The sequence below is a fragment of the Eucyclogobius newberryi genome, unplaced genomic scaffold (genome assembly GCF_026437365.1).
Source record: "Eucyclogobius newberryi isolate DKJ021-1_F unplaced genomic scaffold, fEucNew1.0.hap1 SCAF_6, whole genome shotgun sequence".
Taxonomy (NCBI): domain Eukaryota; kingdom Metazoa; phylum Chordata; class Actinopteri; order Gobiiformes; family Gobiidae; genus Eucyclogobius; species Eucyclogobius newberryi.
The window spans coordinates 9,587,225-9,611,334 of NW_027316278.1; the positions used below are offsets into that span (position 1 = coordinate 9,587,225).

Below are 24,110 nucleotides of genomic sequence, written 5' to 3' on the forward strand. Positions count from 1 at the left end.
AGAACAGATCAAAGCGATGGAAGGGTCCCGCGTGCCGTCTTTGTAAACAGTCCCCGGGAAACAATGCGAGCTCGATAGTTCCGCTTACTTCTTTTACTCTACGATGTGAGGTTTTGCTGCCCTCCACTGCTACGTATGGACAGAACACTTTATTAAATACATATTAAAAATAATAATAGGTAACACTACTTTTTCGGTAAGCATGTTTTTGAGCAGTCACGTTGTCCTAAATCATCAAGGATTGTTTGTGAATTTATTTCTGAATCCTATTCATGGGTTTCAGAATGAAAAAAAATTAGGACAGTTCATCTTATTTATTTACACTTACAGCTCCACATTCATTTATATTTTTAATTAGGGCTGAGCAAAAAAAAAAGGAAAAAAAAGCAATTCAAGATTTTTTCACCCCTCATATTGATTTACCACAATTTTTGAATGTATTTTAATTTCTACACCAAACATGGATAAAAATGGCTTTCAATATTACTTACCGGGAACATAAACAAAACAGACTTTTAATCAGTGCTATTAAACACAAAATAATGGACATTTTTCTTCCTGAACTCGTGCTTTTACTGAGGAGTCTCAATTACAATTCCATCGATCGATTTCAAATGCACAGCTCTTTTGAAATGCTGGAAGTAGATGTCTGTTAAGGCTCTTCTTCTATCACACAAGCGTAATGGCAGAAATTAAACTGTTGATTTGTACTTTTAGCATTCGGTTAAATTGTTATAAGATTTTGAATACATTTGAATTAAATTAAATTATCTTTAGCGAAGACGGTTCAGAGCGTGAGTTTGTTTGTGGGAAAGTATAATAAAGTCAGGTGCTCTTCCAGGACGAACAGATTAACTTTGAAAAAACAGACTTGTGAGGAGTCTGGAGAGGCAGAAACACTGAGGAAACGAAACGGAAATTAAATACAAAATGATCTTTGGCTTGATTTAGTGCTTTATTTCCCCTAACAACCTCAACGCGCTCTTGACCTTTGCACAGTGCAGTAGATATTGTTCTTGAACGTGAGAATGAGGAAGTTGCCGTGGACTCTTTGCTGTTGAAGCTTGTTTAGATCTCGCCCAATTGTTTGTTTTTTTGGTCCGGTCCAGACACTTTGGGGTTTCCAGAGCAGAGTCTGATGAACAAAGTCTGGCATTAATGCAACACTCGGATTCCAACCGCCATAAAAAAAACAACAACAACAACAACAACAACAACAACATCTAGCTCACGCTGTAGAGACACTGGTCACAATAATCTCATGTCCTCTGAATCTCCACACTCATTTGAAACTTGTATTTTTTAGTTTTTTTTACTCTTTATTTATTATGACATGGTGATGATAATGATTGTCTTGTTATGTTTTTTCATTTTTATACAGCTAATACAAATTGTACATAGAAAAGATTTATAAAAGCGCTTTTAATCTTGATTTTAATGGAAAATGAAAAAGCCGATATTTGACAACTTGAAGCCTATTTTTTTTGTTTTGTTATTTCTGTTATTATTTTCTCAAGAGAGAGATACAAACGTAAAAAGTCAAATATTTAGGTCAGATTATTTAACTGGTGATGATAGTAACTAAACCATGAATGATTAGGGGTATTGGCAGCCGTTGACCATTATTAATAATTCTCTGTTTTTATTGCAGCCCTTGCCAGCATGACCACGCCCCCTTCACTGTCCTGAAACAAACTGTGTAAAAGGTCACTTATTATACTTCACAACTTTAATGGTTTTTAGTGATTTTGTGTGTTTTGTACAATGTGTTCAGTGGTAAAATGTAGAGACGATTGAGATTGAATAAGTCTGGGCGCAATTTTCCACGGCTTTCTGTTTACAAAGGATGTAAGAAACTGGTGCTTTTTCCTATTTCACTTTGGAACTAGACATGGGACAGTATTGAAATTTAGTTCCACGATTATCCAAAAATAACTGTGATAAATTATAATATTGCGATTCATTATTAAAATGATGCTGGTTTACAAAAGGAAATATACAAACGACTCTACACATAAAGTACTTAAAGGAATAATGTGTATCGTTGAATCGTAAGTGAAAACGACTATGATCTAGTGGAGAACATGATGGATAAGTTGCTTTTTTCTGCACTATCTGGTGGTATAACTGTGATTATCTTTGTTGGCGAGTATCACGATTATAAGAAATGTTCCACGAATGATTATTAGCTTCCTTTTTATTCACAATTAACGATATTATTGTTTATTTGTCCTTGTTAATCGAAATATATAACGACCAGTAAATCCCACGTTTACCAGGAGCCATGTGATATCGTCCCACATTGCTGCTATATACATTTTTAAACACATTTTCCGCTATCAATTGTTAACTTATTCCAGCTGATCTTTGTGCATCACATTCATACAACGTGCCACTTGTTTAATGAATCTGTTCTAGCTTCACAATTAACCAGAACTTTGGATATTCTCCACATAAACGCGACACTTTCCAATCATGCAAATTGAGCTCACGATGTTAAGTGACGCTTGTTTTTACCCACAATGCATCAGTATACATTACAAAATCATGGGTGCTAATATTACCGATGATGAAGAGTTTCAAATCGTTCAATATTTGTTCTTACGTAGAAGGGTCTGGTGCTATATGACGCTACAGGTTAAAATTCACTGTTTATATTTCAAAAAGTAAGGAATAATTAACAACAAAAAATACCACTCATATTTTTCTGAGCGCTGAGAATGTCAGAAAAATATACTTTTTGGGCCAGTTTTCTGAACAGGAAGCTACGCCATGGTGCTGAATTTGTAAAAAGTCCTTTGTTACAACGCTACAAATCATCTTTTATTTGCATTTAAGGGGGATATGAGTAGAAAGATACTGTACCTGAAGACATTTAAACTAAGAAAATAGATATATGAAGACTGTTATGTTTTGGATGGCTCTGGAAACCTCATTACTCTGTTGTACATTGTCCCGCTCCCAAAATGTGATTTATAATAACATCAATACTGCCTCCCCAAGCTGTTTCCATAGAAATGCACTTGTACATTTTGCCTTTTTCACTCACTTTCACTGATCATTTTTGCATCTTAGATTAAATCTTTAAACTCTAAACCTGACTTGAGACTCATAAAAAGTGGTGAACGTAAACAACAGGCAGCTACATTTGTTTTTGAGTTTTAGGGTTTGTTTTTCATGTCAAGGATGCAGTATGTAACAAAAAATGTGGTTCTCTCTTTGTAGCTGTTTGGTGTAACATGTGAATACATAGTGTACGTGGTGAAAAGCCCACAATATTGTTTTATGTTGCCAGATAATTAAAAATGTTGACTTTTTTTTTTACAGTAGATTTACATCATTTCAAATATTAGAGTCCAAAATGATTGAAAGTTTCCTGTCTCTATTGAAATATTATTGTTTTCCCTGGAAGGTTTCAGTTTGATATTAAACTTCTCTCTCTTCCATTAATTCTAATAATATATTTTAATTGCAGGGTCGCCACTCCACAGATCTGACCTTTAACTTCACCTGCTTGTCTCCATGGAGATCACTTTTCCGGCAAAACAAAGACATCTCCACTGAGACAAGCAGGTGATGGACATCAGAAAAGTGACATAATGTACCTTTAAATAATATGATTCAAACTCGAGATCAGACAATCTTAGTCAAATGCATTTTAAAGCAATTTGAAACCATTAGTACATCAATAATGTGCAAATGTGTGTCAGATTCTGCATTTTGTTTAAAGTGATATTCCATAATTCATTATCTTATCTTATTTGTTTTGCTGAGTTAGTTGTTTGTACAGAAAATATGAGTCTTGTAAATGTAAGTGTCAGTGATGATTGACAGGGACTTAAAATTGCTGAGGTGAAAAAGTGAATGTTCTGTAATAATAAGAGAAACAGAAGCTGATATTTGACCTCCACTGGTTTTGTTGTGACGCCACAAAGTGAAACAGCTTCAGGACGCCTAATAACACTGGAATAATGCTGACCACACACGCAGTTTACAGATCATTTTAGGCTGAATCTACAACAATAAGTGAAAGAAGAACATCAACATAAATGCAAGAGTTTTACAAATAATTCCTTATTCTTAGTATGTATGAAACACTAGAGCCTTTTTAAACTGCAAAAACTGCAACTTTTATCATCTTTTTAATCAGCTGTTAAGTCTATATTTTGTTGCTATTACTATACATTACTGTGGTGTGAGAGGGAAGTTTCTGCTGTTGATTAATCTGAATTATAGGATACAATTTAATTTATAGCTTTGCACATTGAAGTTAGGTTTTTGCTTGGATTAATGGTGTCATGTTAAGGCCTGTTTTAATTTTATTTTACATCTTTTCTTAAGGCCTGTCTTAATTTGATTTTAAACCTTTTGGTCCATGATAAGGCTAAATATAGTGTAAATAGTCCCACTACCTTGAAGCAGACCTCGGTTAAATTTAGCCAATAAGGAAGTGAAGTCGAAAGAACTAAAACGTTATAAAAACACTGGTTTAAGCTAATTTTATGTATTTTCTGTCGTGTTTCTTGTAGATTTGTGTTATATCTCTGGTATTTAAAAAACTATATCATTAAAAAACAAACATTATTCTTGTTTTGTATCGATTTCTTTTACTTTCGTTTTCGCCCTGTTCGCTTCACAACCTGTGTCACTTACGTTCACCTAGTGACACGTGACGCTCAAGCTCAGTCTGAATTCTCATTGGTTCAATAATCGTCACGTGACCGTCCCATCTAAAGGTCCAGCCCACTGTATTTAAACACGCGCGTCTGTCACGCCTCTCGACATTACTCTTCCGCCTTTCAGGAGATAAACACCTCTGAAAACTTCTTCTACAATGTTCGTCATGAATATTGTAGTTTTGGTCTCTCTTCTTGGAGCAGTCTTGATTATAAACGAGGCAGAATCAAGTGAGTAAACTCATTTATCTACTGTTTTAGTTTTGTTTATAATGTGACAGATCCTACACAAACCGAGTTAATTCATTCTGGACAAGTTTATCTTTCTATAATAAATGCTATAATAATTGGACATATATTTTTAAACTGTTTGTATTTATTCTTATTCACTGCTCAACATGTTCAAACTCATTTCAATGTTCGGTTTAATTGTTTATTTTGCCACTGGTTCTTTTTCTTATGATCGAATTCAACTGAAACAAGAGAATATCACATATTTTGTCCGTGAAATACACAAATATATATTGAAAGTAAAGGTTTGTGGAGAAGCAAACACGCACATCGTTTTGTGACTTTCGTTTTCGCGCTTGTTTTTAGTTTGTTTTTACCTAGCGACAGATGACGTCACGATGTCTGATTGGTTTAAAGATTATATTAGACAACTTTGAGTAGAAAAAGCTTAAATATATTAAAATAACTAAGAATAACCGGTATTTATTTGAGAACCACGTTTGAAGTAAGTTTAGGGACTGTTGCTGTTTCTCCTCGTGTTCTTCGTTTCTTTCTTTCTAATTGGGACAAACAAATGTAATAACCTCTCTCAGATGTCTTCAGTCATTCTTTGTTTTTCACACTAAAGTCTGAGTCACTTTCCCTCTCCAGTGTCACTGTGACCTCGGTGGCTGCTCACGAGTCTGAAGGTTCATTAGTCTGAAGCTGTGTGTCCGTGCAGCGGGCTCTCCTCGCCTCCCTTTGCCCCACACACTGCTTTTTGGACTTTTCTAGTGTTGATGCACTTTTTATGATTAAACTCACGTATTTTCCAGAACCGACTTGTTTCTGTGCATAGCCTGAGCTCCTTATCCTATTATTAATGAATGAATTAACTCAAATAGCAGCCGCGGCTCTGTAGACACTCCCGTCTTGGCGAGCTGAATTTCCTTTTTGACTATCAATCCTATGGTGATCGGATCACGCGTTTCTATATATACATATATCATTTCTATACTTATGATCAAATGAGGGCATAAAGCGGAGGATTCGATATGTTCCCTTGTTATTTTCACATACACAGTACAACATGTGTCTCCTGTAGCAGCTGGTGCACTAAACGTGACGAGCCCCAGCGCGTGTCTTCGTGCTTCGTGCACATTTTACAGACTGACCACATCCTGATGCCGTCTGCATCTTCACTTTAGCCTGTGAGGAACCTTCGGACCAGTGAACCTCTAAAACCTTTGGACCAGTGAACCTTTAAAACCTTCGGACCAGTGAACCTTTAAAACCTTCGGACCAGTGAACCTCTAAAACCTTTGGACCAGTGAACCTTTAAAACCTTAGGACCAGTGAACCTCTAAAACCTTAGGACCAGTGAACCTTTAAAACCTTCGGACCAGTGAACCTTTAAAACCTTCGGACCAGTGAACCTCTAAAACCTTTGGACCACTGAACCTTTAAAACCTTCGGACCAGTGAACCTCTAAAACCTTTGGACCAGTGAACCTTTAAAACCTTAGGACCAGTGAACCTTTAAAACCTTAGGACCAGTGAACCTTTAAAACCTTCGGACCAGTGAACCTCTAAAACCTTTGGACCAGTGAACCTTTAAAACCTTAGGACCAGTGAACCTTTAAAACCTTCGGACCAGTGAACCTTTAAAACCTTCGGACCAGTGAACCTTTAAAACCTTCGGACCAGTGAACCTTTAAAACCTTAGGACCAGTGAACCTTTAAAACCTTAGGACCCGTGAACCTTTAAAACCTTAGGACCAGTGAACCTTTAAAACCTTCGGACCAGTGAACCTCTAAAACCTTCGGACCAGTGAACCTTTAAAACCTTAGGACCCGTGAACCTTTAAAACCTTAGGACCAGTGAACCTTTAAAACCTTAGGACCAGTGAACCTTTAAAACCTTCGGACCAGTGAACCTTTAAAACCTTAGGACCCGTGAACCTTTAAAACCTTAGGACCAGTGAACCTTTAAAACCTTCGGACCAGTGAACCTTTAAAACCTTCGGACCAGTGAACCTTTAAAACCTTAGGACCAGTGAACCTTTAAAACCTTCGGACCAGTGAACCTTTAAAACCTTCGGACCAGTGAACCTTTAAAACCTTCGGACCAGTGAACCTTTAAAACCTTAGGACCAGTGAACCTTTAAAACCTTAGGACCCGTGAACCTTTAAAACCTTAGGACCAGTGAACCTTTAAAACCTTCGGACCAGTGAACCTTTAAAACCTTAGGACCAGTGAACCTTTAAAACTTTCGGACCAGTGAACCTTTAAAACCTTCGGACCAGTGAATCTTTAAAACCTTAGGACCAGTGAACCTTTAAAACCTTAGGACCCGTGAACCTTTAAAACCTTAGGACCAGTGAACCTTTAAAACCTTCGGACCAGTGAACCTTTAAAACCTTCGGACCAGTGAACCTTTAAAACCTTCGGACCAGTGAACCTTTAAAACCTTCGGACCAGTGAACCTTTAAAACCTTCGGACCAGTGAACCTTTAAAACCTTCGGACCAGTGAACCTTTAAAACCTTCGGACCAGTGAACCTTTAAAACCTTAGGACCAGTGAACCTTTAAAACCTTCGGACCAGTGAACCTTTAAAACCTTCGGACCAGTGAACCTTTAAAACCTTAGGACCAGTGAACCTTTAAAACCTTCGGACCAGTGAACCTTTAAAACCTTAGGACCAGTGAACCTTTAAAACCTTCGGACCAGTGAACCTTTAAAACCTTAGGACCAGTGAACCTTTAAAACCTTAGGACCAGTGAACCTTTAAAACCTTCGGACCAGTGAACCTTTAAAACCTTCGGACCAGTGAACCTTTAAAACCTTAGGACCAGTGAACCTTTAAAACCTTCGGACCAGTGAACCTTTAAAACCTTAGGACCAGTGAACCTTTAAAACCTTAGGACCAGTGAACCTTTAAAACCTTCGGACCAGTGAACCTCTAAAACCTTTGGACCAGTGAACCTTTAAAACCTTTGGACCAGTGAACCTTTAAAACCTTCGGACCAGTGAACCTTTAAAACCTTCGGACCAGTGAACCTTTAAAACCTTCGGACCAGTGAACCTTTAAAACCTTAGGACCAGTGAACCTCTAAAACCTTCGGACCAGTGAACCTTTAAAACCTTAGGACCAGTGAACCTTTAAAACCTTCGGACCAGTGAACCTTTAAAATCTTCGGACCAGTGAACCTTTAAAACCTTAGGACCAGTGAACCTTTAAAACCTTAGGACCAGTGAACCTTTAAAACCTTAGGACCAGTGAACCTTTAAAACCTTCGGACCAGTGAACCTTTAAAACCTTCAGACCAGTGAACCTTTAAAACCTTCGGACCAGTGAACCTTTAAAACCTTAGGACCAGTGAACCTTTAAAACCTTCGGACCAGTGAACCTTTAAAACCTTAGGACCAGTGAACCTTTAAAAGCTTCGGACCAGTGAACCTTTAAAACCTTAGGACCAGTGAACCTTTAAAACCTTAGGACCAGTGAACCTTTAAAACCTTCGGACCAGTGAACCTTTAAAACCTTCGGACCAGTGAACCTTTAAAACCTTCGGACCAGTGAACCTTTAAAACCTTAGGACCAGTGAACCTTTAAAACCTTCGGACCAGTGAACCTTTAAAACCTTAGGACCAGTGAACCTTTAAAACCTTCGGACCAGTGAACCTTTAAAACCTTAGGACCAGTGAACCTTTAAAACCTTAGGACCAGTGAACCTTTAAAACCTTCGGACCTGTGAACCTTTAAAACCTTCGGACCAGTGAACCTTTAAAACCTTAGGACCAGTGAACCTTTAAAAACCTTCGGACCAGTGAACCTTTAAAACCTTCGGACCAGTGAACCTTTAAAACCTTCGGACCAGTGAACCTTTAAAACCTTAGGACCAGTGAACCTTTAAAACCTTAGGACCAGTGAACCTTTAAAACCTTAGGACCAGTGAACCTTTAAAACCTTAGGACCAGTGAACCTTTAAAACCTTCGGACCAGTGAACCTTTAAAACCTTCGGACCAGTGAACCTTTAAAACCTTCGGACCAGTGAACCTTTAAAACCTTAGGACCAGTGAACCTTTAAAACCTTCGGACCAGTGAACCTTTAAAACCTTCGGACCAGTGAACCTTTAAAACCTTCGGACCAGTGAACCTTTAAAACCTTAGGACCAGTGAACCTTTAAAACCTTCGGACCAGTGAACCTTTAAAACCTTAGGACCAGTGAACCTTTAAAACCTTAGGACCAGTGAACCTTTAAAACCTTCGGACTTGTGAACCTTTAAAACCTTCGGACCAGTGAACCTTTAAAACCTTAGGACCAGTGAACCTTTAAAAACCTTCGGACCAGTGAACCTTTAAAACCTTCGGACCAGTGAACCTTTAAAACCTTCGGACCAGTGAACCTTTAAAACCTTCGGACCAGTGAACCTTTAAAACCTTCGGACCAGTGAACCTTTAAAACCTTAGGACCAGTGAACCTTTAAAACCTTAGGACCCGTGAACCTTTAAAACCTTAGGACCAGTGAACCTTTAAAACCTTCGGACCAGTGAACCTCTAAAACCTTCGGACCAGTGAACCTTTAAAACCTTAGGACCCGTGAACCTTTAAAACCTTAGGACCAGTGAACCTTTAAAACCTTAGGACCAGTGAACCTTTAAAACCTTCGGACCAGTGAACCTTTAAAACCTTAGGACCCGTGAACCTTTAAAACCTTAGGACCAGTGAACCTTTAAAACCTTCGGACCAGTGAACCTTTAAAACCTTCGGACCAGTGAACCTTTAAAACCTTAGGACCAGTGAACCTTTAAAACCTTCGGACCAGTGAACCTTTAAAACCTTCGGACCAGTGAACCTTTAAAACCTTCGGACCAGTGAACCTTTAAAACCTTAGGACCAGTGAACCTTTAAAACCTTAGGACCCGTGAACCTTTAAAACCTTAGGACCAGTGAACCTTTAAAACCTTCGGACCAGTGAACCTTTAAAACCTTAGGACCAGTGAACCTTTAAAACTTTCGGACCAGTGAACCTTTAAAACCTTCGGACCAGTGAATCTTTAAAACCTTAGGACCAGTGAACCTTTAAAACCTTAGGACCCGTGAACCTTTAAAACCTTAGGACCAGTGAACCTTTAAAACCTTCGGACCAGTGAACCTTTAAAACCTTCGGACCAGTGAACCTTTAAAACCTTCGGACCAGTGAACCTTTAAAACCTTCGGACCAGTGAACCTTTAAAACCTTCGGACCAGTGAACCTTTAAAACCTTCGGACCAGTGAACCTTTAAAACCTTCGGACCAGTGAACCTTTAAAACCTTAGGACCAGTGAACCTTTAAAACCTTCGGACCAGTGAACCTTTAAAACCTTCGGACCAGTGAACCTTTAAAACCTTAGGACCAGTGAACCTTTAAAACCTTCGGACCAGTGAACCTTTAAAACCTTAGGACCAGTGAACCTTTAAAACCTTCGGACCAGTGAACCTTTAAAACCTTAGGACCAGTGAACCTTTAAAACCTTAGGACCAGTGAACCTTTAAAACCTTCGGACCAGTGAACCTTTAAAACCTTCGGACCAGTGAACCTTTAAAACCTTAGGACCAGTGAACCTTTAAAACCTTCGGACCAGTGAACCTTTAAAACCTTAGGACCAGTGAACCTTTAAAACCTTAGGACCAGTGAACCTTTAAAACCTTCGGACCAGTGAACCTCTAAAACCTTTGGACCAGTGAACCTTTAAAACCTTTGGACCAGTGAACCTTTAAAACCTTCGGACCAGTGAACCTTTAAAACCTTCGGACCAGTGAACCTTTAAAACCTTCGGACCAGTGAACCTTTAAAACCTTAGGACCAGTGAACCTCTAAAACCTTCGGACCAGTGAACCTTTAAAACCTTAGGACCAGTGAACCTTTAAAACCTTCGGACCAGTGAACCTTTAAAATCTTCGGACCAGTGAACCTTTAAAACCTTAGGACCAGTGAACCTTTAAAACCTTAGGACCAGTGAACCTTTAAAACCTTAGGACCAGTGAACCTTTAAAACCTTCGGACCAGTGAACCTTTAAAACCTTCAGACCAGTGAACCTTTAAAACCTTCGGACCAGTGAACCTTTAAAACCTTAGGACCAGTGAACCTTTAAAACCTTCGGACCAGTGAACCTTTAAAACCTTAGGACCAGTGAACCTTTAAAAGCTTCGGACCAGTGAACCTTTAAAACCTTAGGACCAGTGAACCTTTAAAACCTTAGGACCAGTGAACCTTTAAAACCTTCGGACCAGTGAACCTTTAAAACCTTCGGACCAGTGAACCTTTAAAACCTTCGGACCAGTGAACCTTTAAAACCTTAGGACCAGTGAACCTTTAAAACCTTCGGACCAGTGAACCTTTAAAACCTTAGGACCAGTGAACCTTTAAAACCTTCGGACCAGTGAACCTTTAAAACCTTAGGACCAGTGAACCTTTAAAACCTTAGGACCAGTGAACCTTTAAAACCTTCGGACCTGTGAACCTTTAAAACCTTCGGACCAGTGAACCTTTAAAACCTTAGGACCAGTGAACCTTTAAAAACCTTCGGACCAGTGAACCTTTAAAACCTTCGGACCAGTGAACCTTTAAAACCTTAGGACCAGTGAACCTTTAAAACCTTAGGACCAGTGAACCTTTAAAACCTTAGGACCAGTGAACCTTTAAAACCTTAGGACCAGTGAACCTTTAAAACCTTAGGACCAGTGAACCTTTAAAACCTTCGGACCAGTGAACCTTTAAAACCTTCGGACCAGTGAACCTTTAAAACCTTCGGACCAGTGAACCTTTAAAACCTTAGGACCAGTGAACCTTTAAAACCTTCGGACCAGTGAACCTTTAAAACCTTCGGACCAGTGAACCTTTAAAACCTTCGGACCAGTGAACCTTTAAAACCTTAGGACCAGTGAACCTTTAAAACCTTCGGACCAGTGAACCTTTAAAACCTTAGGACCAGTGAACCTTTAAAACCTTAGGACCAGTGAACCTTTAAAACCTTCGGACTTGTGAACCTTTAAAACCTTCGGACCAGTGAACCTTTAAAACCTTAGGACCAGTGAACCTTTAAAAACCTTCGGACCAGTGAACCTTTAAAACCTTCGGACCAGTGAACCTTTAAAACCGTCGGACCAGTGAACCTTTAAAACCTTAGGACCAGTGAACCTTTAAAACCTTAGGACCAGTGAACCTTTAAAACCTTAGGACCAGTGAACCTTTAAAACCTTAGGACCAGTGAACCTTTAAAACCTTAGGACCAGTGAACCTTTAAAACCTTCGGACCAGTGAACCTTTAAAACCTTCGGACCAGTGAACCTTTAAAACCTTCGGACCAGTGAACCTTTAAAACCTTAGGACCAGTGAACCTTTAAAACCTTCGGACCAGTGAACCTTTAAAACCTTAGGACCAGTGAACCTTTAAAACCTTCGGACCAGTGAACCTTTAAAACCTTAGGACCAGTGAACCTTTAAAACCTTCGGACCAGTGAACCTTTAAAACCTTAGGACCAGTGAACCTTTAAAACCTTCGGACCAGTGAACCTCTAAAACCTTTGGACCAGTGAACCTTTAAAACCTTCGGACCAGTGAACCTTTAAAACCTTCGGACCAGTGAACCTTTAAAACCTTCGGACCAGTGAACCTTTAAAACCTTCGGACCAGTGAACCTTTAAAACCTTCGGAACAGTGAACCTTTAAAACCTTAGGACCAGTGAACCTTTAAAACCTTCGGACCAGTGAACCTTTAAAACCTTCGGACCAGTGAACCTTTAAAACCTTCGGACCAGTGAACCTTTAAAACCTTAGGACCAGTGAACCTTTAAAACCTTCGGACCAGTGAACCTTTAAAACCTTAGGACCAGTGAACCTTTAAAACCTTAGGACCAGTGAACCTTTAAAACCTTAGGACCAGTGAACCTTTAAAACCTTCGGACCAGTGAACCTTTAAAACCTTCGGACCAGTGAACCTTTAAAACCTTCGGAACAGTGAACCTTTAAAACCTTAGGACCAGTGAACCTTTAAAAACTTAGGACCAGTGAACCTTTAAAACCTTAGGACCAGTGAACCTTTAAAACCTTCGGACCAGTGAACCTTTAAAACCTTAGGACCAGTGAACCTTTAAAACCTTCGGACCAGTGAACCTTTAAAACCTTCGGACCAGTGAATCTTTAAAACCTTAGGACCAGTGAACCTTTAAAACCTTAGGACCCGTGAACCATTAAAACCTTAGGACCAGTGAACCTTTAAAACCTTCGGACCAGTGAACCTTTAAAACCTTCGGACCAGTGAACCTTTAAAACCTTCGGACCAGTGAACCTTTAAAACCTTCGGACCAGTGAACCTTTAAAACCTTCGGACCAGTGAACCTTTAAAACCTTAGGACCAGTGAACCTTTAAAACCTTAGGACCAGTGAACCTTTAAAACCTTAGGACCAGTGAACCTTTAAAACCTTCGGACCAGTGAACCTTTAAAACCTTCAGACCAGTGAACCTTTAAAACCTTCGGACCAGTGAACCTTTAAAACCTTAGGACCAGTGAACCTTTAAAACCTTCGGACCAGTGAACCTTTAAAACCTTAGGACCAGTGAACCTTTAAAAGCTTCGGACCAGTGAACCTTTAAAACCTTAGGACCAGTGAACCTTTAAAACCTTAGGACCAGTGAACCTTTAAAACCTTCGGACCAGTGAACCTTTAAAACCTTCGGACCAGTGAACCTTTAAAACCTTCGGACCAGTGAACCTTTAAAACCTTAGGACCAGTGAACCTTTAAAACCTTCGGACCAGTGAACCTTTAAAACCTTAGGACCAGTGAACCTTTAAAACCTTCGGACCAGTGAACCTTTAAAACCTTAGGACCAGTGAACCTTTAAAACCTTAGGACCAGTGAACCTTTAAAACCTTCGGACCTGTGAACCTTTAAAACCTTCGGACCAGTGAACCTTTAAAACCTTAGGACCAGTGAACCTTTAAAAACCTTCGGACCAGTGAACCTTTAAAACCTTCGGACCAGTGAACCTTTAAAACCTTAGGACCAGTGAACCTTTAAAACCTTAGGACCAGTGAACCTTTAAAACCTTAGGACCAGTGAACCTTTAAAACCTTAGGACCAGTGAACCTTTAAAACCTTAGGACCAGTGAACCTTTAAAACCTTCGGACCAGTGAACCTTTAAAACCTTCGGACCAGTGAACCTTTAAAACCTTCGGACCAGTGAACCTTTAAAACCTTAGGACCAGTGAACCTTTAAAACCTTCGGACCAGTGAACCTTTAAAACCTTCGGACCAGTGAACCTTTAAAACCTTCGGACCAGTGAACCTTTAAAACCTTAGGACCAGTGAACCTTTAAAACCTTCGGACCAGTGAACCTTTAAAACCTTAGGACCAGTGAACCTTTAAAACCTTAGGACCAGTGAACCTTTAAAACCTTCGGACTTGTGAACCTTTAAAACCTTCGGACCAGTGAACCTTTAAAACCTTAGGACCAGTGAACCTTTAAAAACCTTCGGACCAGTGAACCTTTAAAACCTTCGGACCAGTGAACCTTTAAAACCGTCGGACCAGTGAACCTTTAAAACCTTAGGACCAGTGAACCTTTAAAACCTTAGGACCAGTGAACCTTTAAAACCTTAGGACCAGTGAACCTTTAAAACCTTAGGACCAGTGAACCTTTAAAACCTTAGGACCAGTGAACCTTTAAAACCTTCGGACCAGTGAACCTTTAAAACCTTCGGACCAGTGAACCTTTAAAACCTTCGGACCAGTGAACCTTTAAAACCTTAGGACCAGTGAACCTTTAAAACCTTCGGACCAGTGAACCTTTAAAACCTTAGGACCAGTGAACCTTTAAAACCTTCGGACCAGTGAACCTTTAAAACCTTAGGACCAGTGAACCTTTAAAACCTTCGGACCAGTGAACCTTTAAAACCTTAGGACCAGTGAACCTTTAAAACCTTCGGACCAGTGAACCTCTAAAACCTTTGGACCAGTGAACCTTTAAAACCTTCGGACCAGTGAACCTTTAAAACCTTCGGACCAGTGAACCTTTAAAACCTTCGGACCAGTGAACCTTTAAAACCTTCGGACCAGTGAACCTTTAAAACCTTCGGAACAGTGAACCTTTAAAACCTTAGGACCAGTGAACCTTTAAAACCTTCGGACCAGTGAACCTTTAAAACCTTCGGACCAGTGAACCTTTAAAACCTTCGGACCAGTGAACCTTTAAAACCTTAGGACCAGTGAACCTTTAAAACCTTCGGACCAGTGAACCTTTAAAACCTTAGGACCAGTGAACCTTTAAAACCTTAGGACCAGTGAACCTTTAAAACCTTAGGACCAGTGAACCTTTAAAACCTTCGGACCAGTGAACCTTTAAAACCTTCGGACCAGTGAACCTTTAAAACCTTCGGAACAGTGAACCTTTAAAACCTTAGGACCAGTGAACCTTTAAAAACTTAGGACCAGTGAACCTTTAAAACCTTAGGACCAGTGAACCTTTAAAACCTTCGGACCAGTGAACCTTTAAAACCTTAGGACCAGTGAACCTTTAAAACCTTCGGACCAGTGAACCTTTAAAACCTTCGGACCAGTGAATCTTTAAAACCTTAGGACCAGTGAACCTTTAAAACCTTAGGACCCGTGAACCATTAAAACCTTAGGACCAGTGAACCTTTAAAACCTTCGGACCAGTGAACCTTTAAAACCTTCGGACCAGTGAACCTTTAAAACCTTCGGACCAGTGAACCTTTAAAACCTTCGGACCAGTGAACCTTTAAAACCTTCGGACCAGTGAACCTTTAAAACCTTAGGACCAGTGAACCTTTAAAACCTTAGGACCCGTGAACCTTTAAAACCTTAGGACCAGTGAACCTTTAAAACCTTCGGACCAGTGAACCTCTAAAACCTTCGGACCAGTGAACCTTTAAAACCTTAGGACCAGTGAACCTTTAAAACCTTAGGACCCGTGAACCTTTAAAACCTTCGGACCAGTGAACCTTTAAAACCTTAGGACCCGTGAACCTTTAAAACCTTAGGACCAGTGAACCTTTAAAACCTTAGGACCAGTGAACCTTTAAAACCTTAGGACCAGTGAACCTTTAAAACCTTTGGACCAGTGAACCTTCGGGCTCGTGGGGGGTCACCGTGACCTGGGCCGACTCCAGAGCAGGACCAGACTCAGTTAGAAAAGATTTGAATTCAACTAAATGGACTTTTGACTTGGATTTGACTCAGACTTTATTTGAACTCAGACTTGCAGTGCTGAGGACACAACTCGGACTAGACTCACGTGACCTGGACTTGAACATTCAGTTTGATCACAATTCACTTATATCTTTATTTTAAGGGTTTAAATCCATTTGCTCAACAATGTTTTAGTTTGACACAAATTAAGCTCAAATCCATTGTAATTGCTCAGTGTTGCATTTTAAGATAAGATAAGATATTATGCCTTTAATGTCCACACATGGGGAAATGTTGGTGTTACAACGCAGTAGATACAGGGGGAAAGGACAGATCACTTATAGGAAGTTTAAAAAAAACACTTTAAGCCGTTGTAGAGGATTTGAGGCTGATCACATTTAGTTTTGGGTCAAATTAAATAATAACATGTTTGTCAATCAGATTCTATAATGAACATATTCTCCAGGAAAATGATCTGTTTCACTTTTATTTTCTCTGTGTATTTGTGTCTTTACCTGACGACTCCTGACGCAGAGGCTCAGTCTGATTCTGACAGGTTTAAATGTCATTTTATAAACATGAATCAAACATTTAAAGAGAACAAAACTATCATTTCAGATCCACATTTGAAATAAAACATGGGACTTAACGCTCTTAATGTTTAGCCTTGTTTTATTTCTTTTATTTCATTGACAACTTTAAAAACATTAAAATAAATCTGTGTGTGATTCACTCAAATCCATAAAAGAGATTTTTCTGATTTGAATTCAAAACGGAAAAACTAAAGTGTGAAATATTCATGATTTAAAACAATGTATTTCTTTAAATGTTTAAAAGTTGTTTTGAAATTATTGAAAGTATTTTGTTTATTTTTATTATAAATCTAATTGACTTTAAGCATTAAAATGTAGGATAAGATAACAGAAAACTTATAGAAAACTTTAATAAAACACTCTTAATAGAAAAGCTCTATAAAAGCTATTATAAAAACCTCTTATATTCTTAATAAAAAGTTTAAAAAAAAGAAATAGTAACAATAGTAACACTCTATTGCAGCGTTCGATGAATTTAAATTATAAAAACTTTATTACTATTCATTGTGTTCGTTTGTGATGTGTAAGATTCATTTTATTCAACATTTTGAATGAAAATCAATTTCTTTTCTTCCACAGTGACTCACTCTCTGATGTATTTTCACACTTCTTCGACTGATGTGAAAAACTTCCCAGAGTTCATTGCTGTTGGTTATGTGAACGGGCTTGAGATCACTCATTATGACAGTGACACAAAGAGAGAAGAGCCCAAACAGAAGTGGATGGAGAAGATCACAGAGGACGAGCCTCAGTACTGGGACACACAGACTCAGATCAGTTTGATAAATGAGCATTTGTACAAAGGCAGCATTGACATAGTGAGACGACGCCTCAACCAGACTGAAGGTTTGTCTGATCTCACTTTTTACTCTTCGTCTTGTGAAATTTCATGTGAAAACACCACATTTATATTTGTTATATTCGTACAGTTTTATATGAACATTTATTTTCAGTTTCATCTACATTTTGTACATGAGAAAACACATTTGTTCAGCTCGTGCTCTTTGACTAAATATTCATCTTTTTAAAATAACTCTGAAGACATTAATAAACAAGACTTTATTATAGTTTAATGTCCAACAACAGAAAATGTAAAAATAAGATGTGAATATAAACCTCATGTTTCTGTTTCAGGCTCTCACATGGTGCAGAGGATGAACGGCTGTGAATGGAACGATGAGACAAATGAAATAAATGGATATGATCAGTACGGTTTTGATGGAGAAGATTTTATCGCCTTTGACCTGAAGACTGAGACTTTTGTGGCTCCGAGACCAGAAGCCGTCATCACCAAACACAAGTGGGAGAGGGATGGAGTCAGTGGACCATATTATAAAAACTACATCACCCACGAGTGTGTTGAGTATCTGAAGAAACACGTGCGAAATGGACAGAGCGTCCTCCAGAGGAAAGGTGACATGTTTAAATATCAACTTCAGACTAAAACAACTGTGGAGCAGGAATCTGTTCAAGAGAAGAATCTGTTTTATTCACTATTAAAACTATAATTTACAGTAATTACAAATATACAGTTAATTCTGGTCATTATGACACAGTCTGTACTTTAATCATATTTATAAAACGTGACATTCAACACCAATGTTTTCTAAACTCTAGATTTGATCGTTTCATGATTGAGCTGCAGTTTAGAAGTGGCTGAAATAAAAATGAAATGTTGAAATCGTTTTGGAGTTTTGCAAAATTAAGTGTGTTTCATGTAATTAGAATAAAGCTGAAACTAGATCTAATCATATTTTTTTAAATGTTGCTAATCTCATCTCTGAACTTTTGTAGTTAATTTTAAATATACTTTTACAGTTTATCATTTATTTTTTCTGCAAAACTTTAAAAAACAACAACATTTGAACACTTTTATTGTAAAAAACTGACTTTAAAAAAAAAGAATGTTATCTGTTTATTATTGATGTCAAAATAAACTCTGAAATAAATTTACCTGATTAAAATAGAAATAGAAATATGGAAAAGAGCACAATATAAACCCTTTAAAAGTTTGTGAACAAAAACAGACTAAATTCATGAATTGAGGCTAAAGTGAAGTAGAACATAATGTTATTTTAATGGAGAAACTGGGATTAACCTCAGAATATCACAAAATATGAAAAATAGAAGTGGTTTTGGCAAATGAAAACAACTCAGATTTACAGGTGTATTTTACATGATTTGTTACTTTAAATTGGGAGAATGAGACTCTTTCATGGATAAAGTACGATAAGGTTTGAATCTTGACCCCACAATATTTTTATCCTCATATATATTACTCAGTTTACCACAGATTATACTTTTTCAGCAGCTTAAATAAAGGTTTGAGGCTAAAAAATGTTATCCTAAAAATAAAAATAAAGCATAAAGAATGAATGAGTGTTTGGATGTGACGTCAGTTGATGTGTTTTGGTGGACTTCCTCTGAAGACTCTGATGACAGTGTTTTAAACATTAAAATGCAGGTGAACTCTGTGATTGAGCCTGTGTCTCGTGCCTCCTCCAGAGCTCCCCCTGGTGTCCTTCCTGCAGAAGTCTCCCTCGGCCCCCGTCACCTGCCACGCCACAGGCTTCTACCCCGACAGAGCCATGCTGTTCTGGACCAAAGACGGAGACGAGCTGCACGAGGGCGTGGACCCCGGGGAGATGCTGCCCAACCACGACGGGACTTTCCAGATGAGTGTGGACCTGGACGTGTCCTCTGTCCCACCTGAGGACTGGGGCCGCTACGAGTGCATGTTTCAGCTGTCCGGAGTGCCAGACATCCCCAACACGCTGCACCCGGACAAGATCAGGACCAACGGTGAGCACTGTAATGTCACACACAGGCTCCAATCATGCAGTCACAACAGAAGCTTAACGCAATATTCACACTGCAGTCACGGCACAAACATTTCAGAGTCGTGTCGAAAGAAAAAGCCATCACAAATTATTATAAAATCACTCCTTTTTTAGGCAAAAGAATTAGAGATTGACACTTTTCAGCCTTAATTCTCCAGCCCACGACATGAGATATTATGTTTGGACCTTTTGCCTAAAGAAAACACATAAAGCTTTATTTAAACACTTGAGGTTAAGAAGAGGAAACAGCAGAAAATGTGACTCCACTGCTCTCTTAAAGGTTTGTGGTAAAACAAATCTGTGGGTGACTTTGGAGTGAATTTAAATTACATATTTTCTGGGAAATTATCTGATTTGGCCCCAAATATCGGTCCAAAATGATCTGATTTTTTAACAATCGACAATGAAAAACAAAAACAATTGGTCCATCTCTAAATAGAAGGTACTTTTTGACACAGAATAATAGTAGTTTCATGAATGTTACTTTGTGGTCTTATTCTAGTTGTGATAAAGAACATTCTAAAACTATTCAGGAAAGGTCTATTATGTGTTTTATTCTCATTTTATCTTTTTATCAGTATCGATACTTGCTCGATTGAGTATCTAGTTTCGAGCTGTAATTTTTGATACTTTTGACAACTTTAACACAGTGACAAATCTATTCCCATTAAATCATGAACAAATAAATGTGTTGTGACTAGATATTTAAGTCTGAATGACAGTTTAGTTTGATAGTTTGTGTTCTTTATTTGAACAGCTAAGAAGCACACGGGCCTCATCGCAGGTGCAGCCACAGTTATTGCTGTTGCTCTTTTGGGCGCTGTGGCATTTGCCGTGTACAAATGGCGCAAACGTAAGATGAAATGTCATTATTTATATGAAAATAGTTTTAAATTAGGCCACAATTTAAACTACTTAACATTTCACTGTTTTCTTTTCCAGCCAAGACCGTCACGCCTCGTAAGTAACACATTCTAACGTCTTTTACATGGATGCGGCGTAATATTTCCACTGCCTGTTTTATCGTACACAAAGTCCCACACGCGACACATTTAGCTTTAAAACCAGGCGACAGGAGCCGACCATCACAACTCTTTTTAATTCCCTCGCTCTGTTCATCTGTGTCGTCTTTGGAGCACTTTTTGCAGTGTTGGAGACGCTCTGGACCAGAAGCTCTCACGAGTCCAAACTCTTCAAATACTCGTCAATATCAAGTTCAGGACAAAATGTTCACTTCATGACAATAACAGAGGCTTGGATGAAGAGCTCGTTTGTGCTTCACAACAGTGGTTATATTAACACGCCTCATCTGTATTTATTAGTGACACAGAAATGTTGCTAGGATCAATGTAACGGTGTGAAATGTCCATCTTCATTTCAGCTCCCAGTGAAGCAGGGGCTGAACGACAAACGGTTCAAGGTGAGAAAATATAAGCTGATGTTTCTCTGCTTTGAGTGACAGAGGAGCTGATGCTGTGATTAGATCAGGCTTTTGGACTTTAATCCAAACCTTTGAAATCCAAGGTGACAAAGGGAAATGCAAAAGGAGAAACCTCTATAAATGTACACACAGAGGGCATCGCACTCAGAATGAACTCAACATGAACTTTGGAGACAAACACAAGTTGATTTGGTGTCACACTTTTTTACTGAAGCCAAATCGAGCCTTTAAAACATGAACATGACAAAACAGGTGCTTCATGTGAGCGTGTTCATGGGTTTGTGTGTTTCACTCCCGACATTGACGTGGGAAACACATATTTACTTTGCAATAGCATCATTATTGTAAGATAAGATAATCCTTTATTGTCCACACATGGGGAAATTTCATTGTTGCAACGCAGGTAGATACAGAGGAAAAGGACAGATAACTTATAGGAAGTTTATATAATAGAAGAACTCTTATAAACAAAAACTCCTATAGACAGAACCTCCCATTTCCCAACAAGGGATGGAGGGAAAAATAATAAATGAAATGAAATAAAAATAAAATAAAAACATCTAGCGTAAGACAAGATAATACTAATAATAATGGAGTATGTAGTGAAGTAGTAGTGCAACTAACAAATATTTCCGTGTATTTGTACAATGAGACTATTTTAATACATTATCAATCAAAAAAAATGTTTGTTTTATTGTTGAAAATCAAATAGTTTTATTCATTTTGATGTAATAATGCCTTTGTGTTTAAGAGTCTGTATAGTCCAGATATTCACAAACACGACTATGATTTGACTAAAGTAGAGTTGTTGTTGTTTTTGTTTTTCAGAGGTGGAACAACCACTGAATCCTAAACCAGAGTGACACGTGTGAGCCGCTTTCATCTGAAAAGAGGAGCGTTTTGTCTCAAGGTTCACAATGTTTTAGGCTTTTGTCCTGAACAGTTTGTGGCTCGTTTTCCACTTTTAACGTGAGTTTGTTTGACGATATATTCATGTGTTAATCATTACAACATATATAATAAATAAATACAACTGGATTTTGATCTTTCAGGAGCAACAAATTATAGAAACATAAAAAAACAGCACAAATCTTGATAAAATGTGAATAGTTATGAATTTGTTCCTCAAATTGATTCACAAATTTAATACAAACTTATCATGTGTTTGGCTAATGCTATATTCATATCTCTGCTACTGTCTGGAAACTCATTTGTCATTAATCACTTTTGGATCAATTAAATCAACGATGGAAAGATTTATCAGTATAATTTTGTGTTAAATTAAATTGTGAATGACATGAAGTTATATTTTTATGTTACCAATGTTTATTTATACTGTTAATTCCCACTTTCCAGTTGAGTAAATAGTTTGTTTCTAAAGATGGGCTTTTATAATGCTTTTTCAGCTGCTTTAAGGAATACTTCATTAATACTCTGAAGATGAACTTTGGATTTGCTTTTGAATAAAAATGACATGTTAAAATAATAATAATTGTGTGTTTTTTTTACACATTTTATCTTGTGCTCACATTAGTTCACGACAACTGGATCCACAGAGACTTTTGAGGACGAGCTGCCAGACAAAAGTGAAAAGTCGTTGGTTCAATTCCTGTTCACATCATTTGGCAAAGCACGACATTCACATTAACGTCCTGAATGTGTCATCATTTTATGTCTGGATAAGTCTGATTGTAACTGTGACTTTTAAGAGTCTCAAAAAGCATTATATATATATAAAACAATCCTGTATTATTAAATGTAAACAGTGCATACATAAATCATTATCTTTTAGGCCCATAATTGGCTGCAACATCTAGAAAATAACCTTTAATTTAGTTACATCAGATGATAACAATATGTAAGTTAAGTAAATAAGCACTTTGAGTCAAACAGATGAATGAGTTCTTGAAACGTGTCCTTCCTCTAGAGACTTGTTGCTTCCATGGTTTGTCTGATCAAACTTTCTGAGAGACTTGACTTCCAGTTTGACTCGAGTCCCAAAACCGGGCTTGGACTTTGCCTTGGACCTTTGGAGTCTCTTCTGTGAACTGTGCAGTGACGCTGGAGCAGACTCTGATTTCACTCCTAAAACACAAAAAGAACACGCGTTTTAGGACATTTTCTCACAGCGACGCATTGGAACATGTCAAAAGCAGAAGGACCAAATCGAGAAAACAATCAATGATCTCGACTTTGTCATCATATTGAAGAGTAGTTGGACTAATCTTGTACTAAGTTTATGACATGAGCACAATGTGAGTAGAAATGACATCACGAGTGAAGCCTAAATGTATTAATATAAATTTAAAAGCAGCGTCTTGTGGGATCTTAAAATATTCTTTTGGTTTTGTTCTAATCCATTCCACATCTTCATTTATAAACCTGTCGTAACTTCTTTAGTGCTTTGGCAGCATCTAGTGGAGACTTTGAGAACTGCAGCTTTGTCAGGACGAACAGCTCAGTTTGACTCTTTATACATTTATCCAGTTTCTTTGCACCGATGTTGGTTGTGTCGGTGTTAAACGTGGAGTTTTAGACGGTGTTCCTCCACAAAGTGTGTTTAAAGTGTTTAACGCACAGATCCGAGTTGTTTAATGCGTTTATTCCATGGCCACAAACTGAAACGGTTCATGTGTGAATCTGAAAAGCCTGTAAATGTGAGAGATATGAGTCATTTCTGTGTTTTACCTGAAGCTCGTCCCTCACCGCAGATATTTACCCGTTGCTATTGTAACATATGATTTTATTTAACATTATTTTTTTATTGAATTTATTGATTTGAGGGTTTGATTATAGTGTGTCGCACTTATTTTATTTATTTATTTATTTGTGAGGCAATCTGCAAACAATTTTTCAGAATTTGTATCTAACTATTTCAACTTTAATATTTGGTTAAGACAGCACACATCTGGTTACTCATTAGCTTCTCCAAGGGTTTTTCTGGGCAGAATAGTTTGGAGATTTGTCGGAAATTATTCAAATCATTTTCCTGGCCTTCTTTGTGCAAAGGGAGAACAAAAGCAGTTTTTCATAGTTGGCATTGGACAGTTACCATAGCAATGAGTAATTCAAACCAAAATACATATTTTGAATGGTGAATAGTCCTCAATAATGTTGCTTATAACCCATGAACTGGTAAAAAAATA

At 38.1% G+C, this 24,110-nt stretch overlaps 1 protein-coding gene across 1 annotated transcript; it reads left to right on the forward strand.

Annotated features, from left to right (window-relative positions):
- The first annotated feature begins 4,786 nt into the window (after positions 1-4,786).
- Positions 4,787-22,222, forward strand: LOC140346528 (class I histocompatibility antigen, F10 alpha chain-like). Its single transcript, XM_072432639.1, has 8 exons — positions 4,787-4,907; positions 17,263-17,529; positions 17,818-18,096; positions 19,189-19,485; positions 20,281-20,376; positions 20,466-20,483; positions 20,905-20,943; positions 21,793-22,222. The coding sequence occupies exons 1-8, from the start codon at positions 4,835-4,837 to the stop codon at positions 21,825-21,827; spliced, it is 1,104 nt and encodes a 367-aa protein (XP_072288740.1). The 5' UTR covers positions 4,787-4,834; the 3' UTR covers positions 21,828-22,222.
- The last annotated feature ends 1,888 nt before the right edge of the window (positions 22,223-24,110 follow it).